The sequence below is a fragment of the Myiozetetes cayanensis genome, unplaced genomic scaffold, assembly GCF_022539395.1.
Source record: "Myiozetetes cayanensis isolate MyiCay16 unplaced genomic scaffold, myiCay2020 scf19, whole genome shotgun sequence".
NCBI lineage: Eukaryota > Metazoa > Chordata > Aves > Passeriformes > Tyrannidae > Myiozetetes > Myiozetetes cayanensis.
Window position 1 is genome coordinate 7198219 of NW_026087400.1, and position 19647 is coordinate 7217865.

Here is a 19647-nt window from a genome sequence, read left to right on the forward strand (position 1 = left end):
GGTTCAGGCAGCTCCTGCTCCTGGAACACCTGAGTGAGGCAGCAGCTGCTGTGGATTTTGGGGCTCTCACTGCCCAAAGGCACACACAGCACCCTTTCTTTAGGAGGCCACATGGAGAGAGTCCCACAAAGCACAGCATCGGGGTTTGATTTAGCTGCTGATGGTTATTGAGACTGACTCAGAGTAAGTTACACACCTGCAATGATTTAGAAGCCCGGTGTGGGTTTTCCTCCTCTATATAATCAGCTTAAATAAATTCCAGCTCGAGTTACGCAGGACAATTGACATCTGAGTTTAACCTTTTGTTTGATACATATTAATAATGCATTTCCTTGTGCAGAATTTGGATAGAAAATTGGTAGCCAGTTACTTCAGCAGAATTAAGATATCATGGGCATAAGTCATGGGAAATAACTCTTGACAATGCAAGTTTACATTGTGCTACAAAAGTTAACTTTTTTTTTTTTAAGATATTTCATGTCACTGCCACTTTCATTTAATTATGAAGAACAGAAATGCTTTAACATCACAAAAGTATGTTTCAGTTTATATATATTTTTTAAAAAAATGAATAATTGCCCACTTAGGTTGGAAGTGTTTTATTACTCCTTCAGATTCATTTGCCATGATAAAATGTCAAAAAGCACCGGTCAAGACAGAAATAAATAACACGATCTCATGTTAGAGAGAAAGTTGCAAATACAGTATATTAAATTATAGCAATATGCTGCTTCACACCAGCTGATGCAGACAGCACGAGGGAGACAGTAGTTTTACTCACGATCATTGAAAAGATCTATCACCAGAACAGGGGAGCTGCACACCCAACCACAAGCCTCAGTCTTTTACCAATTTACTTGGTGAATTTAACAAAGAATTTGAACTGGTAGTTTTGGTAGTCCAACATCCCCTTTCTCTAGAGGTAAAAGGAGTGGTACAAAGCTCTTCAGAAGCCCCACAAAAAGCCAAGGCTTTCGTGTCTTCGCAGTCTTTGATTTCAGGTCCGTTCCTGAAAATGGTCAGTTTAAAGCCACGTCTCAAGTCCTCCTTCAGTACACAGTAAAGAAACTCAGGGCAGGCAACTTATGCAACTTCAACAGTGTTATGAAACTGCACTGAGGGGCTGGAGCAGAGCATCTCTGCAACGGAATGGGGAGCACTTTTATCTGTCAGAAAATGAAGGAAGTTACAGTCCCTTTGGGAAAAAAAATAAAAAATATAAAAAAGCCGTATTAAAAATATTAAGGCAAGGCCACTACAATTGCACACCACTTCAGGCCTGAATTAAATCAGGAGTATTCTATTACTCACATGCTGCCCTAATTCCTGTTGTATGGCCCGCAGCAAAGTTTTCCACTGAAAAAAAAGAGTGAAAAGGACCCCCAAATTCTCCACTGAAGGCCTTGCAACATGTCACTGTCATGACACCTCCCATGGTCACTTAGAGACCATAAACACGTCCTCTTCCAGGCAGACATTGGAAAGAGAATCTTCTGCCAGGGAAAATGATGTAATATATTCTGTAGTGAAGTCACTTCCTTGCACAAAAACATAACCCACATGGACAAATGCACTGTAAAACAAAGAGCTTATACACCAACTAAAGTTTGAAACATCTGAGCCCCACTACAGCAGGCCAGAGAGATTCTCTTTTTGGGTTTCTACTCCACTTTTTTCAGTTTAACTTGGCCATTGCTTTCATGTAATGCCTGTACTTTAAACTTAAAAAAAAATGAAGCATGAAAAGATATATGATCATTCCGGTGAGGAAAATCGTTCCCATGATTACTCAAGCTCAGAAAATTTTTTAATTAACTAAACGTGTTAAATTATGCCAGTGATTACATCTTGTTATTTACAAGATCAAGTACCACTGATTCTTAGTAATGGGGCAGTATCTAAATTAAGATCACAGGGGTTGGATTACGTTCTGGTTGCTCAAAGCTTTCTGTTTTAGCTGTCTATCCAGTTCTTTGGAGTTTTGAATCTGGAAGAAAGGGAATCAAATCAAACAATTTTGTGCCTCAACATATTCTACACCTGGATCAATTTTTGATATCTAGTCCCACTGGCTCAGCAACAGGGTTTAAATTTGAAGCCTGTAACAATTATGACATAAGAATATAGAAGACAACACATTTTTGTTCACAGTAACACACTAATTACTGTACTCACTGGTAAACTTCAATTTTTAATAAGTTTTAAATACTGTGTTTTCCAAATACCTCAGCACAGAACGCCAATTTTTTTTTGTGTGGGAGCATCAGACTTCCTGAATTTTTCCACATAAGCCTTACAAACACCTGACAGATCACCAAACTTGGAAGAATTCTACAGAAACATTGCACAGACGGTGCACCACGAGGGCTCGTACATTCAAAGGCAGCTTCCTGGAGTGCAGGTCCATCCATTCACATTGGGAGAAAAGTTCACAGAAACTCCAAAAATGAGAAAATGAAGTGAAACCTAGTGTGACTTTACACCAATAAGAACAACAATGAGGACAATTACTATAACAAACAAAATTAAAATGACGAGCATCTTCCGGTTCTTCTTTTGATATTGCTCTGCCTGTAAAACAGAAAAGGAGGAGTGAACACTTTGATTTCTGCAGAGCTGAGGCACAGACACTCTTATAAGTGAAATACATGTGCTTCAGATGGCTCTTTGGTCATTAAAATTCACAACAAAACTTCATTTTTTTTTAATAGGCATTTCTGTTGGACCTTATCCAGCTGTGCATTTTCATTTAATTTCAATTAGCACTGAAAGCTTTCTTTGTGATTAGGTTCTCAGTTTTCTGCTTCTTTCCTTCTCTCTCCTAACCATATTTTCTCATCCTCTGCCTCTTTTTCCCAGGGGAATTAAAATGGCACAACATGGAGAAAACTCTCCAAAAGCCAAATGAAAGTCCACTAATAGAAGCTAAATGGAACAAAGCTTGAATTTAATTTTATTTAATAAATAAACCTTCAAATTTTAAAGGGAAAACTATATTAATTCTTCTCCTTTACAGTCCCTGGAAAGTAATTAATTACCAGATCTGCCAAAGAGGAATTTTTGACCTGAAACTATGTAACATGCAACCACTGTGACTATTGACTTCATCAGTAACTGATTCCAATTTTCATGTGCAGCAGGAATTGGTAACTAGTGATTCATATCACCAGACTTCTGCAGTGAATTCATGCAATTCCTGTGAAAGTGTTGTTTTGGTAGTTTATAATAATTATGCCAATTAAAACAGAAAAAAAAAGACATTATAGGTACTAAATCAGAATAAAGCTGCCACCAGTACTGAAACACCAGGGTATCTCTGATATTCCTACTCAGACCTGTCTGTATGTCTTCCACGCCAGGTGAAAAAATTCCTAAGCTGTATTGAAATCAGGTACATATTGGATCAAAAATCCATACTCCAGCCAGCAATCCAACCAGGGGCTTGCTGAGAATTCATTACCCACCACTAGACCAGAAATAACATCGATTCTAACTGATTCATGTATTTCCAGTTCAGTCTACAAACTGCTTCCAATTACTTCAAGCTTTGCTCATCCACAGTCAACACCTTGTTTCAGTGATGTCCAATTACTGTGTATAACAAGAATAATCCTATAACCAATTTATTTTGCTTTTCCTCAAATGGCACATTTTTTACTATCCATATATTACAGGTTTACCAGCACAGGAAGTTGAGTGTGTAGAAATCAGCTGTCCAGGTTTCCAAAACAGAACGTTTTACTTAAGAGGCTTTTGCATAAATATCTACTGGATTTTACTTCCAGCAATGGAAGGACTGAACTGAGCTGACAAGTCAGAACTTCCCACAGAATCAAAACAGAATAAAAAAGCCAACAAAACAAAATAACAACAAAACTCTGCTCTGCTGCCAACTAAAACTTGTCAGGTGTTCATACTAAAACATGTTTTAAGTGTCAGATAGTGAGAGAAAACACTAATAATTATTTTTGCTAGATAATGTTTTTAAAGTGAAATCTAGTGAGGTACCCAATAACCAGTCCTGTTTCCCAAGTGCCTTGCTCTCCAAACAGAGAAGGAATTGCACATAGGTCCCAGCAGGTCAGCAGTATAAATATCAAAGCACATTGCTTGGATGCCCAGAAAGTCATTTAAGAAATTAACACAAGGCATTAAGCGTGACATCAACAGAAGTTACATGGAAAGCTCCTACTGCAGTACAGTTGGGCATTTTATGCTGTACAGCAATCATTCCTAAAAGGGACCATGTCAAACTGAAAATTGGCTGAATAAGTTAACAGCTATTAAATTATAAAATATTATTAGATATGCAAAACAGTTTAATTCCATCAGCTTACCTTATGTAGTTGTTTTAGACCCTCTTCTGTTTTCATACACGACTGTTCAATATTATAGTCAATTCTATCTAGAACTGTTCCCTAAATAAAAAGGAGAAAACAAGCAGCAAATTGAAGCAAAATGAACTTCATAAAGCAATTATTATTATGAACAGCAGAGTAATTAACAACACTCACAATAAACAGCTCATGAATTATGTAAACAATGAACTTTTACAGAAGAACTAGTTGGGACTTCACTAAACAACTTCCTTGCTCAATGCCCAGCAGCAGCTCTGTCCACATCTCACATCACATCCCTAATTATCGTCTTTCTTCCAGAGCAGGTGCTTTTGGCATTGAACATGAACTCAATCTCTGGGAGAAATAACCATCAGAATTTCAGCTTTTTATTTTATTACTATTTTTTTTTAGTCTAACACACATAACTAGTTGACTTCTTATTGATTAATCTCCATTAATTCAACTCCTGGAAGGTTTCAACCTTATCCTGAAGATAAGGATTATCTTATCCTGAAGATAAGAGGCAAGTTAGGAAAAGTGAGCAGCACATGAAAACAGGAAGAGGCGTGGAAGCCTTGGAATCTCCTCTTTCTTCCTAACACTGTGATGTCCATGTACCTGTTCTACTATCATTGCTCCCAGGTCCCTAAATATTTCGTTGAGATCAGAGATGGACTGGACAATCTGACGGATTTCTCGCTCCCGCTCTTCCACCATTAGTGTGTTCTGCTCCACCAGCGCCAGCTGGTCATCTGTAAAACCCTGGGGAAAGAAAAGATTCGGGGCTTGAACCAGCATTAACAGCATGAAAACACTAGAAATAATTATATGGGTTACATGGTCTTATAACACAACAATCCTTTTGGAATTTCCTCAGTAGACAAGAATCTAAGGAAACAAATGTATTTTGAAAAGGTTTTCAGGGCCTCTAAAATAACTTGGATAGCTGTTTATAGCTGGAGAAGAGAAAATGCACATCTTGTATCCTGCCCAAATACATACACAACTGATTTTAAAATAAGAGCTGTCCTAAACCAATGTTTTTGTTGGTGTACAAAATCAATACATGCAAGTGTCCAGCAGTTACAGAATATCTCCTGATTGATCAGCATGACAGAAACTCCCATAATGCCAATGTGTAATGACAGCAGCAATTTTGGCATTTTTATTAACCACAGAGACCTTCCTGTTTTTATCTCCCAAGGCCAATCACATCTGAACACTGTCCTTTCCCCATCACTCTTCCTTGAGATAAGTGAAAAACCTCTTGTACACAGGATTAGCTGGAAAGTTGCCTTGACTTTTTCAGTAAGTTTTCAGTTAAATGTTAACTGAATGCTAACAGTTAAAAATATTCTGTGGCACTACTAGTGAGGACACAACAGAACAACTCCCACACTGATTAGAAATGCAGTATCCCCAAACTCCACAAAGCAAAACAGAAGTCTGATAGAGCTCTACAAGATAATTTGTGCAGAAACAAATCACTGCACCATTTTTTCAGCAATCTGTCACACTGAAAGTCTTCAGTCACTCTTTGAAGTCCACTTTAAAGACTGCCACCTTCCATCCAAACTCAGAATCACAGTTTTCTACAACTGCTCTTGCCTGTGGCCAGAAAATTGCTGTGACAAGGGACTTACTCTGTCATAAAGTGTATCATCCTCCCCATCATCCATCAGTGGGACTGAGGTGTCGAAGAAGTGTTTGGACCTTTCTTCTCTGTTCTTCATGCCTGTAAAAGACAAGCCATGTTTGAGCACAATATTTATGCACACTAAAATCAGAGTAAAATCTGAAGCACCAGAGAGAAAGGCACAAAAAAAGAAAATCTGGCTAATAAATGACATAACAGTACCTAAATTTTAACTGTCACACAGGCTTACTATTTCACAAAGCACAACAAATTCAACCAGACTTGCAAGATTAATTAAATCAGTGATTTTCAAGTTAAAAAGATTAGGTAAGTTAAGAGCCTTAAAGTGTGATCACTTTAAGCTATTTTATAACCAATTCTCTTAGGAACATCTCTTGTCTGAACTGTGATCTTCAGTTCCACCTGTGTCACTTACACCACAGGAGGAAGAAATATCAATGTTAAATTTGAAGATCAAGTTTTTGTGGGTTTCTTCCAGGATTAAAATAATCTTACTTAGCCAAAAATAGAACTGCACACAATTTTAGAGTTTTAAACAGAAGCTATTGCACTTCCAATCTGTTTATGGATGCAGAATTTTAATTTATCACAGTTTGGTCTATCACAGCCTGCCATCTACAGCAGGTATCATGGTTGAAGGGCAATGGCTGCTTCACCAGTGTTACAGAAGCAGCTTTTCAGACCACAGTTAGAGCAGCAAAGAGGCATTAAAAATGTGGATAGGTGAAAGACACTGATTTTGTTAGATATGCTTAACTTTGCCATTTCTCCTTCAGCAATACGAAAGAGAAGTAGCATAGAGCAGTTTGAACATGGGCTGTGAACCAGAACCCCTCAAATTCTAACCTCTAGCTAGTCCTGTGTGCATCACTCAACCCTTCCATGCTTGAACTTCCCTGACCAAGAGAACAAGCACACAGCGGTTTCCACAGGAGGTGCCCCTGTATTACTGGATCTCTTGTGCTTACGTTTGAGATAGTCAGACTGTGCATGCCTAAAGTTGGTGGACAGGTCCTGAAGGGACTGTGCTAAGGAAGACACGACATTCCTGAGAACACGGGCTTCTTGTTCTGTACAGCTACGGGACCTGCTCTGCAGCACCTGCACTGCTCTCTGGCATCTGTGGAATAACTGAGAAAACAAGGCCGTTAGTGAAAACACAGACAGCAGCTCACACTGGAAATATCACATTCCAAAATGAACACTAATATTTTGATTTCTAGATTTTCAAAATTAATCTTTATTGCCTCGTGCAATATTTAGAAAGATACAGAAACAGAACAAAGAACTTAAAGCTAACAAGGTAGCTGGGTAACACAACTACTCTGGCCAAAAGCATTTGCTTCATTATAATTGCTTGGCCTTAGAATTGATATCTGTATTTCTCTGAGACCGTATCAAATCTGTAAATTTGATCTGATTAATCCTATTCCAAGTAGAAAAACCAACAAGTAAGTCAAGGAACAGGGAGGTTAATGACTTGTTGGGAAGTTCACCGAGACAGTGAGTGCAGTTCTGAGCCCAGAGCCCAGGACTTCTCACTCTAATACTGATTACAAACGAAATGCTCCCCTCAAAGCAAACCACTGCCTTGTCCTAATGCTTCAAGATATGCCAGACTGGAGGGTTAGAGCTGAAATGAGCCTGTACCTGTGTGATCTCCTGGGTTGTTATTTCTATTGCCCGTTCCTCTTCACTGCTGTCATCCAGTGTGGGTCTGTTTAGATGTTTGTCGTGAAGACTGGCTAATTCTTTCATCTTCTGTTTCACCCTGGCAATGTCATACTGAATCTAAAACAGAAGGCCCAGCAGGAAGAAAGGGAAGTTACTCGTGTTTCAGAGGAAAGGGTTCTGACAAATGTTAGACAAAAATCATTGACTGTAATCTGTAACATCAAAAGCAGACCAAAGATTATTAAAAAAACAGATAAAAAGCTGACTAAGAAGCAATTGAATATTCTTATAGACTTTGGTAATTTTTTAAACCCACTTTTGTCAATCTTAGGCAAGACTGCTGTTTTCAAACGTGCTTCATTAAGTTGGAATAGTATTTTTTATCATTATATAGTACCATAGCAAGAAGATTTAGCCAACTCCCAAAAATATAAATGAAAATTCAGGCCATTCCTCTAAACAAAATTTAGAAAACACTAATTTTAATCTTTCTTCTCATACTACTTTTGTCATAGAACTGACAGCATTGAGAAAGTAACTGACAACACCAATAAATCCCTACACGAGGAGCCAAACTGTGTGCTGGATTTGCCACAGAACTTACCTCATCTGCCCCATCGACCCATTTGGGAGGTAAACGTTTCGTGACTCCAATTGCTGCTTCGGGATCTAAACTAATTCCCGACACCAGTGCCATGCGATCATCAGCCAGCTGCAGGGGACAAAAAATACAGCAAATTAATTTAATTCGAGTCAAATTGAAATTAAATTAATGTCAATTATTGAATTTGATCCTTGAACATCAGGAAAAGTGCACGTGTGCCTTCTCATAAAAGTGACCTCAAAGATGTGTTCACATATGACCTATCTACGATCACACAGCACATCTCCTGGTTTGTCCCTGTGTGCCAATGACCTACATCCTCCCACTTCCCACAGGATCTGAAAGATGAGAGCCACTCTCAAAATAAATTCTGAGGAGATTTTCAAGGAGAAAACATGGCACTGCAATGAGAATTCAAGTAGCTCTCATGTTGGTAGCTTTCGTATTCCCAGCACAGTTTGTATCAGGCCAGGCAAGCTGGAGAACTGCAAGGGGGAGAATCTCAGAAAAAATGGTTCTTGTAACTACAAGAAATAAAAGAGTATCCCATGCTTGTTCTCAAATAGTGTTATGTAGCCAGACACTCAGCTACGAGGCAGCTGAAGGACAAACACTCTTGCAAACTGACATACAGCTAAAATGGTTAAATTACTTGTTTAGTGGATGCTAAAATGTGCCAAACACAAATAGCCAAGGCAGTTCTAGAGATGATCATCAGTGATACCACTTGAAACATAACTAATTACTTCACTGCTTGTTCTCAGGGAAAGATTTAATACAAACACCTCCTTTCCTAGTTTCTCCCAAATTTCTAATTTTCCTTTATCAGGCCTGAAAAGCTTCGTGTTTCTCTACCTGATCCCTCTTCCTTCCTGGGCAATTCTTTCTTGAAAGCTGTTTTTTATCCCTGACCTTATTCCTGATCAATAAAGTTTGTATTTCATGCACAGCATGAGAAATAGTTACTGGCTTCATTGTGCAAAGTCATTCTATCCCACACATGTACAGTAAGTCAGGCTAGTTTACACATTTATCTGTTCACAATGCTTGACTTCATGCAGCCTCGTGCATGGAGACACTTCATCCTATATAAAGAAATTCAATAAACCAGCAGAGTAAGGAAAAAACATTTTAGGTCAATGATGTAGGCTTGATGCACCATGGCAGAATAAAATGTGAAAAACAATACCTCATCCAGCTCCTGAAGTGATTTGTGGATCCCATCAGCCCCATCCAGTTAGAGACAGCGAAAGATAAAAGGGAAAAAAAAGAGACATAGGACAGATATAGGGCATGGTCAGTTGAGAAAACACTGATTGATGTTTAAAGTGTGATGGTTTACCAAGAACAAACAAACTGCCCTTTTAAAGACACGACTAATCAATAAATACATCATGATACTCTATTTGAAGTCAGCATTTTGCTTGATACACCAACTTTTTAAAGAAATATTTCAGTTCCTTGGTAAACAGCGAGAACATAAGAGATCAAGTCCAGAGCTTGGTTTGTTTTCCAAAGTAACTGCCCAGTAAAGTTTCTAGGCAGTAAACTGTCAGGTGGAGACACTGCAGTAGAACACACTGAAGGAGGACAGCAAAGGCCATTGACTGCAGCACTCAGCACCCACAGGGGAGCTGCAGGGTTTGACTGTGACTGGAGGAGGCCCAAACAAGCTTTTGAAAGGTATTTATCAACAAGCACCCCAGTTACCACAGGATAACACAGACAGCAAAAGACAAAAAGCAAAAGCAAAAGCAGCATATGCTCACTTCTGTACACACTGGAGTTGTGCTCTGCTTTCAGGGAACATTAACGCTGCAAGGGTCTGAAAAAATACAAAAGGCAACCAATCTGCAGCTTCTCTGTTCATCAGTGTTTGCACTGTGTGTGTGAGCAAAAGGGTATTTCACTCACAGGTGAACAAATTAGATCTAAAATGAGGACAAACACTTGTGGTTTGACAAAGCAGCATCAACTGATGGTCCTTATCCCACCCCAAGCTCTTGAAACAGCACTGTACTGTTCAAATGCTGCTGATTAACTGAGTTCAAGGAGTGGCTGAGTGTCCTCATGAGGGGGCATCTGCCAGGGCAGAAGGTGATTTTGGACAGAGGCTTCTCATAACAAAGGATGTCTTGAGGAGAAGTGAGCTAAGGTGAGCTCAGTACTGTGAGAGGGAACCTGCAGCCCTGCAGGGACAGCCCCCTGGAAACCCAACAGACAAATAACTCACAGTGTTACACTTCTGGCTAAAACAGGTCACTCGTGGCAACTACAGAACCCTGAATGCCCACCAGGATCCAGACTGAGCCACTGACCCGTTTCACCCACTGCACAGAGGAGATTTCGAGTCACTGTTCACTTCTTGTGAATGAGCAGCCCAGCAAACACCCCCAATTCACGTTGAAAAACACTGCCAATAAACGTTTTATGCATGTTTTAAGTGATATGGCACTCACTGCTGAGCAAAGTGCATTTCATGCTCACTTGTCTGTGAGTTTAAACCATCCCTGCCTTTTCTGGGTGATATTTTAAACCCCCCCGAGGGTTATTGATATTGATATTGGCAAGGAAACCTTAACAGGGACTAAATGCAGAGCCAAGTTACACACGTGTAATACAAATTACCGCTGACATTTCCTGTTCCACAAAAGCAATTTCATACACAGCTTGTTAGACACAGGTGCAATAAAGTTAACAAGGAACAAATACCATAAACAGCAACACGAAGCACTGCTTTTCCTAACAAAAATGCATTAATGTAAAGCAGTTTCTGGTGCCTGTGACAAATAAATGAAAAGCTTAAACAGAGAGTGTGAAAACCCGGGCAGAGCTGAGCTGCCAGGCAGCCCATCATGGCTCAAAACTTAGAAAAAGCTGCAGAAACTGCCTCTGAATGAATAACTTTTATGAGGGAAATCTACTGACTTCCTCTCTCAAAGATGTCTTTGAGTACTATTTGCATTTAGGGAAAATTAAAATAAAAAGGGCAATGAACACCGGAGCAAGTTATGGAGAAATTTAAGCAATGGGAATAAACTACACCAAGTGTATTTAACAGTGCCCACAGCGAGGTGAATAGAAGAGTTCTGCTCCATGAAATGAATTTGGGTTTTCTTTGAGGCAAAGAGGCATCAAAAGCCAGAGAGGACCAAACACCTCGTGTCAACGCTAGCACGAAGCTCTTAGAACAAAAATTTATTATTCACGAAGGGAATTCAGATCAGCACACAGAGAGATCTCTTCTATTCGCTTTCCGTGAAGGGAGGAGGGAGAGGATCAACAGGGCGGGGAGGGAGGGAGGGAGGGCGGTGGGGGTCGAGGAGAGGGCTGGGAGGAGGGCAGAGGGTGGGGGCACAGCTCGGCTGCCCGGCGAGGTACAGAAGGATGAAGGGAGGAGACTCACCGCAGCAGCCATGCTACGTGACCCCCGAGGGCTGGAGGAGCCGAAACTACTCACTTGCTCGGCCAGCAGCTGCCGGCTCTGCACCGCGTTGTTCCGCAACAACAAGAACGCGTCCGTGAGACGCCGGGTGGCCATGGCCCCCCTGCCCGCCGGGCCCGCGGCCCGAGCGCCGCCCGGCACGCGCGGCGGCCGCCCCTCGGAGGGCCGGTGTCGGGAGCCCTCAGCGGGCCGTGCCCGGGCCGGCCCTGGCCCTGCCGGGTCCCGGTTCCCCCCTGTCCCTGTCCCCGGCCCGGCCCCCGCCGGGCGCCGCCATCGCCGCGGCCCGCGCCGCCACTTCCGCCTTGTGCAGCGCACAACGCCTTCCGGCCCGCGCGCCCCGCGCCGCTCCGCCCGCGCCCGCCGCCCCGACACCAGCGTTCCGCCCGACACCGGCGTTCCGGCCCGCACGGACACGGGCACTCCGCGGCCGTTCCCAAATTCAGCCCCAAATCTATCCCCATGTTTATCCCCGCATCCATCCCTAAATGCAGCTCCCCATCCAGCCAAAAGTCCATGCCCACGTGCAGCCCCCATGCCCGCCCCACATCCCTCCCCACGCCCAGACCCACAACCCGCCCCATATCCAGACTGACGTCCAGGACCGCATCCTACCCCACATCCAGACCCACATGCAGCCCCAAACGCAGCCCCACGTATGGCACCACACCCATCTCCCAATCTGTGCCCACAACCAACCGCCCCTCATCCATCCCAAATGCCAACCCCATATCCAACACCACATCCATCCCTCCATCCAACTCCTCATCCACTTCCACGTCCAAATCCACATCAGCGCCACCTCATCCATCCGTGTATCCATCCCCATGTCCATCCCCGGCTCCATCCCTGGGTTCATGTCCACGCCCACGTTCCCTGAAAATGGACAAGTTATTTAAAATGAGAATATGGGGTTTGACTCTCTGAAAGAGGCTTTTCAATAAGGCGACTAAAATGATTTCCCCCTGCTGCTCTATCAGTCCGGACTGGCTGCTCCAAGTGCAGAGCAAATGTGACACGAGCTGGTTTTGTGGTCCCTCTGGTGCATCCCATGCCAGGTTCCTGCGCTCCGAGGGACATCCAGCATAATCCCTGTGGAAACATCAGCAGCCACTGCCCAGCACAGCCGGGGAAGCTGCTTCCCACAGGTCATCAGGAGATTCCCTCACTTAAACCCTCAAAAAAAAAGCCCCCAAACCAACTAGTATTTACACATATGGCAGGAACAGCGACTGTAATCACAACCACATTTGCTGGAAATGTTATCTCGTTTTATCCAACCGCCTGGGCACACTTGTACAGTGAAAAATAGGGGGAAAAAAAACATTCCTCTGCTATTATAAGATATTTGGGGGGTTTTCTTGAACAGCCCTTCTGCCTCAGCGGGAGAGACCTGAAAGCTGGAATTTAGCAAGGAAATAAGCTCCAGTTATACAAGGCCTAACGCACGCATTTCATTTTTCGTGGTCTGGTGAAATCTGTTTTCATTTTGGCTGCCTGACAAAGGCTTTAAAAATATATGGATGGGGCTTCATTTCTTCATGCTAATTTTTAATCTACTGTAACAATTTTTTGTGCCATGAGAACAGTTTCAGCTAATGACCTTCCTGCCTTCTCTTGGCACTGCTGCCGTGGCTGTAGGTCAAGAGAAATTTCTCCTGCAGTCAACAGTCTTCCCACAATCTTTTAGATTTTTGGGGGAAAACCAGTTGGAATATCCCACACAGTGGGATGGAGAACCCAGCAGAAAGCCTGATGTGCTGGCAGTTGGTACACACCAGCAATTAACATTTTGCTTCCTGATTTTTTGACAGCTTAAAAAGGTTTGAGTGTTGGGCAGGCTTGGAACTTAAGCAGGGGCTGTAGAAAGGATTTGGGACTTGTACACAGAGGGGTAAAACTCTGCAAGGAAGGGGTCCAGACTTAACCCGGTGAAAAACCACTTCAAAGTGGATATTGGGAATAAGCAAAGGGAGTAGAAGGAATGGAAAAAAAGGATTAATCAAAGAAAACTATGTCTTAGAAGTTAGGAAGTGTAGGCATAAAGGGAAATGTGCCAGAAGTGAAGGCGAGGTAGACCTTGCAAAGGAAATTAAAACAAATAGCAAAATGTTCTTTAGGCATTCATACCAGGAGAGGAAGGAGAGAAGAGGTAGAGGTGATGAAAGGGGGAGAGACAGGACACAAATGAATGCATAATATGTAGTGGAAATGTACACAGAGGAAATGAAAGCATGGAGACAGAAATGACCTCATCCGAGTGGAACAGGTCATAAAGATCATAACGCGACAATAATTTGGGCTCAGTGATCGTTATAGATCCCTTTCAACTGAAATATTCTGATTTCTGACTCAGACACCTAACAGGGCTTTGTATCTGGCTGTGTAACAGCATCGCTGCAGGAGCAATGCAACACAATTTGAGAGCAGGAAAAATTGTTCCAGCTTTTAAAATGAGGAAAAATGATTGAAGTCTGATCCAAATAAAGTATAAAACTTTTGGTCAAGTTTAGCAGGAAAGAGTGATAGCAGACACGATGGCAGATAGAAATGGGATAAAATACAACATGTGTTTACTGAAGGTGGACAGTGCTTGACTAATCTTAGGACTGTGTAAGGTAGTTAGCTTTCATAACAGATAAGAGCTAGTAGTTCTATTCTGTCTGGTAATGAATAAATGTAGGCTGGAAATTAGAAGAATTCGTGTTACCATCAGAGGAATTAGGTCCTGGTATATCTTTCCTACAGGCATGGCAACCACATTATAAAGTAGCACTTGATCTGTTCATAAAAACCCCCAGATCATATTTTCCATTCCTAAGACAGCACATATCCCCAAAAATATCTTTCTAAGTATATACTGTTAATATTTAGGGCTGTTGCATCTTGATGCCTAAGCCCCACTGCCATAGGTTTGGAGCCTGTGTCTTCCTTTGCCCTTTTATCTGCTTTTTAAATGTCTGTTCTTTCCTGCTGCTCCTGGTGAGCAACGAGACAGCAATGCTGCCTGCACTGGCACATTCCAGCACCCACCACCTCCCACTAGCAGAGCTTGGTCCAAAATGGTGGGAACTTTCCAGTTACTACTGTGGCATTTGGATCAAGGCTTCTGGTGGAAAAAAATACTCCATATTCAGAAGAACATTCTATTTTGAGGTGAATAGATAAGCTTTTTTTTTTTTTCTTTTTAGTGGCAAGATAATCAGAGACATATTTCAAACTCCAGCTTTTAAACTGTGCTTGCAAACTCCTTCCTTGTGGTCCAGTCCCTGCATCACCACTGCTTGAGGTACCCAGGCCAAGTCAAGGGCAAACAGACCTTATGCTTCAGTGATCAGATGAAGGTCAATCCCCAGGACATTTTATCTTGTGTAATGGAGTAGATACACGGAGGAGGTGAAATATTGCACTCTCTTGAAGCCTGAACAATCAGCTTGAGCCAAAGGTAGGCTTAATGGACCATGAAGTGCATTTTGCCCTGGAAAATCCCACCATCCTTTTGCAGCTGGAACACTCGGCTGCCAGAAAAGTTCTCCTGCAGGAAAGTTTCTAAGGAAAAAAAATCAGCAGAGTGGCTGGGTTAGCTCTCATTGCAAGAGTTACCTTTTTTTGCATGGGAACTGAGGGGCTTTTGGGAAAATAGACCATGTTCTTGCCTTTATCTTGTTGCAGAAGGATTTCAGGTTTCAGGGCTGTCAAACTTGCAGTTCCAAGAGTTTGTTAATCCCCGAACCAAGGTTTGTTAGGCCAGGGAGCTGGAATTTCCCGAGGTTTGCAGTGGGTGTGATTCTGACAACATCTCTGTAGATGGTGCTGCAAGGCAGGGAGATGGGAGCAGGAATAGCCTTTTAAAATTCAGACCCTTGGTTTCTTAGCCGGCTCTTGCTATTCCAGCTTCCTTAAAAGAAAATGAGACATAGTGTCTTTATTTTGATGAGCTATAATCCAAATGCACCCATTGGAAATATAAACAGAGGAGAACTGTTATTTTCTCTGGGTTCAAAGAGTTGGCATTCTGTACTCTGCCTGGAAAACTGCTCTTGAACAAACTATCTTTTCATATTGATCTGACTGTACCAGCATTTTAACAGCAGATTGTAGAATCTAGTGATTCCGAGAAAAACATCAGAAAAAGAATAATAATTTGGTCACGCAGAGACAATAAGCAATGGATTTTAAATTAGAAAGAAATTCGCATCTCTAAGTGGGCTGTGTCCTCTTTTGCTCAATGCTCAAATGTTGCCCTGAGTTCAGCTGCTGTTCTGCACACTGACAAATGGTATAATGGATCCTGCAAGTGTGTCTGTACCCCTCCCCTGCCACTGAAATCCAATCAATCCAGGTGGAATCAAGTCTCACTTCAAGCTGGGTAGGCAGTGAAGACTGATGTGTCTGCTTGGAGGGCTGGGAGGAATTTTTTAATCAAAATTCAGCTGCATGAATTTGGTGTTTACAGGCAGACATACTTCACATGCATAATTAGACAGGCAACCTTGTTCAAAGGCAGATGGGAGAGTCACAGCCTATGAGCTCGCACCCCAGTCTCGTGACAGGCTAATAATGCCTGTGGTACTTAAACAATGGAACAACTCTGTCATCTAATATTGTGCAAAATTCCATTCCTCAGCTGGGCACTATATTAAATCTTCTGTGTCACCATGGTTCTAGGTCACCTCTACAACAAAGATAAAAGATTGCTCATTGTAGACATTTATATCTCTGCTTATCCTAATTCTCTCTCCAGTAGTCACGTGGGGATATTCTGGGTTTAAATTGAGCTATCAAAGAGAAAAATTTATTAGTGGTCTCTTTCTTCTAAGGTAGTTATATACATATATACAAAGATTTTAGATCCAGGTGGGATATCCAGCTGTCATGGATATGTGTTTTAGCTGAGCAAAAGTTGTGGGGATGGATGTGCAGCAGTAATTAGATGCTCATGCACAGAGGTAGCAGTGTGAATTCAAGATGTTTCTGTCCCCTGGCTCTTTGCTATTGACCAGAGTGATGATGTTACTCTGCAATTTATCTAGCACAGGGCACTCTGTGAGTGCTTCTCATGTGCTTTAGTGCAAGTTGATCACTTCAGTTACCAACAAAGCAGCTTTCTTGGAGAGGTCAAACCACCAGCTTGAAGCCACTCTGCAAAGCCACATTCAAGGGTCCAACAGCACCACCTCTGGAGTAAGAGAGGAGACAAATGTGCTGTTTGCATAATGTGGCAGAGTCCCACAGTACTTCAAGTACATCCAAACATCCAAAAAAAAATGTAATCAAAATAAGTAGACAAGGGAAGTTTTACTGTTGCTCTTTTAGAGATGAGGAACCAAGGCACAAAGAGATTGAATGAGCAGTTCCCTCACAGAAACACGTAATGTAAGAGCTGGCAATAAAACACAGGATTCATCATTCCTGCCATTTTACAGATGGAAAAATCAAGTCACAGAACAACAGTGGTTTGCTCAAGGTCGCTCAGGGTATTTATAGCAAACCCAGGGCCTGAATCTGGAGCTGCCGAGTCCTGGTCAGCATTTATCATGGATAAGGAGATTAATGTCAATAATTTCCTCCAAAGCAGCAGAATTTCAGTAAGAGAAGGAAGACTGTTCCAGAAAAATAATGCCTCTTCTTGTGCTAGAAAAAAGAAGCTTACACTCCAGTATCCCCAGCAACTCATACCTGTGTTCTTGTTATCCTAATTAGTGGCAATGTTCCACTTGCAGAAGGTTTTATCTCTTTAAATTAGGTGGTGTTTTTTTCAACTAATAAAATTAGAGAAGGCAATTCAAAAAGATGTATTACTGTAGATCATGCTCTGACATTCATTCCAGCAATAACAACTGTTATCAAAGAAAGATCTGTTTCATAAACGTAGGAAACAAGTCAGGCTAATAAAGACATGAATAGGCTTTTGCACATTACAATGTAAAAATAATCAATGAAACAGTGAAAAAAAATCTAGTCAGAAAGTCTGCCTAATGCCTATTATCTTGCACAGAAGCAGTCTGGCTCTGCTTTATAATGATAGCATTTAGCCATAAATCATCCTGAAACAAGAGGGAAGGAAGGAATGACCCTGCTGATTCCAATGCCCGTTGGGAGCAGCAGAGGAGGCACGTAAGAGTGAGGTCCTACTTAACAAATCTTTCAGTTTTAGGGGGCTTAGATATTCCTGTAGAATCAGGAATTGAAAATACTGATTTTCCTAATGAACTGGTGCCCAGTGATTAGCAACTGGGCATCTTCTGGTGAAGAAATCTTTGATTTCTGAGCTGGTTTTCTGTTGCTTAGGGCTGCTGCCTGCAGCTGCCGTGTCATGCCAAGCTGCTGCTGTACGTGGTGTTTATTGCTGTTCTCAGAGGTGCTTTGAAACAGGAAATGCTAGAACCTGAGATAAATACAAAGATGATGTAAGAGCACAAGGAAGGAAATGGGACTAAGCAAAAAAAAAAGTTTATTAGACCAAGTGGAGCAAGCGCAGGGCGGTGAGGGCAGAGCTGCAGCTGAGAATGGCCTTGGGGAGATGATGAAATCCCCTTTCTGCCCCAAATAGCATCACAGTAGAAAAAAAAAAAAAGCAAACCATAAATCTGAAGTCAAAACAAAAGGATTGCAAGGAAGATCAGAACAGCAGCTCCAAGAAATTAACTGCTCCCACATCTTTCTCTTTTCCACCTGTTGCTCAGATGAAAGAATTTCAGTGTCTCCAGAAACACTTTTGCTGTCATTTGTGAACTTCCACTCCCCAGAGCAAGGCCTCCCAGGAACTCATTCTGTTGTACCCAGTTTGAAGGGACTGAGGTGGGAGGGTGTGATGCTGATTTTCCAGTGTCCTGGTTTCAGCTGGAATTAGGCTAATTTTCTGCCTAGTAGCTGGTACAGTGCTCTGTTTTGGATTTGGGATGAGAATAATGTTGATAATGATGGTTAAGTTGTTGCTGAGCAGTGGCCAAGGACTTCTCAACCTCTCATGCTGCCCTGCCGGTGAGGAGGCTGGGGGACACAAGAAATTGGGAGGGGACATAAGAAGCTGAGAGGAGACACAGCCAGGACAGCTGACCCCACAGACCAAAGGGATATTCCAGAGCACAGGGCATCATGCTGAACAAAAAGAAATGGTAGGAGTCAACCAGGCAGTGGTGGGTGCTCTTTGGGGACTGGCTGGGCATTGGTCAATGAGTGATGAACAATTGCATTGTGCATCACTTGTTTTGTATATTTTTTTTGCCATTAATATTGCTATTTGCCCTTCATTTTCTGTCCTATTAAACTGCCTTTATCTCGACCCATGAGTTTTACCTTTTTTACAATTCTCTTCCCCATCCCGCTGTGGGGGATTGAGTGGAGGGCCTGGGTGATGTTTAGCTGCCTGCTGGATTAAACCACAACAATCAGCTTTTCTCCAAGCTCTCCTGACTTCATCCCTCTGGAGACATGAATGCCTGACCTTGGATGACTTAAGTAGCCCAGGCTCAACTAGTTTACCTTCCACTGATGCCCCCATGGTTGGCTTTGGGCCAGAACCCCTCAGCTGTTGTCTGTGGGCTCCAGCAGGTCTGCAGTGATAGTGATTATCCCCTTCAACCATCTCCCCACTCACCCCCCACTGCTGGGAGAGGATCAGCCAGTGCTCTGTGAATGATGATCGCAGTGGGCAGAGTGGGCAGAGGGTTATTTTGATCTCCCACCTCCATGCTGCCATGTATAGGCTGATCTGGAGGCTCTGTGGTCTCCAGGGTGTACGGCTCCATTTCTGTGTCCTGCTTGTTGCATTCCTGCTGGGAAAGGTAGTCCAGTGCCTGCTGGCTGAGCTTTGCAGGGGTGGTCACATCTTCCCGTGCTTGGAGTACATCCACCATTGACCACAGAAGGCTGAGGTTCTTGAAACCCTGAGCTGAGTTACAGAGAAAAAAAAAAAAAAAAGAGACCC

At 42.3% G+C, this 19647-nt stretch overlaps 1 protein-coding gene across 3 annotated transcripts; it reads right to left on the reverse strand.

The window, feature by feature from the left end:
- Nucleotides 1–583: 583 nt before the first annotated feature.
- Nucleotides 584–11938, reverse strand: STX16 (syntaxin 16). Of its 3 annotated transcripts, XM_050313877.1 has the most exons (9): nt 11735–11938; nt 9465–9508; nt 8276–8383; nt 7648–7788; nt 6966–7128; nt 5984–6075; nt 4959–5102; nt 4338–4418; nt 584–2571 (listed from the first exon to the last, which is right to left on the reverse strand). In XM_050313877.1, exons 1-9 carry the CDS (start codon nt 11814–11816, stop codon nt 2467–2469), a joined length of 960 nt encoding a protein of 319 aa, XP_050169834.1. In that variant the 5' UTR covers nt 11817–11938; the 3' UTR covers nt 584–2466. The 3 variants fall into 3 exon arrangements, with proteins under 3 accessions (XP_050169834.1, XP_050169833.1, XP_050169835.1); XM_050313876.1 differs by lacking the exon at nt 9465–9508 and having other exon boundaries at nt 11682–11938; XM_050313878.1 differs by lacking the exon at nt 9465–9508 and having other exon boundaries at nt 11736–11935.
- Nucleotides 11939–19647: the final 7709 nt, after the last annotated feature.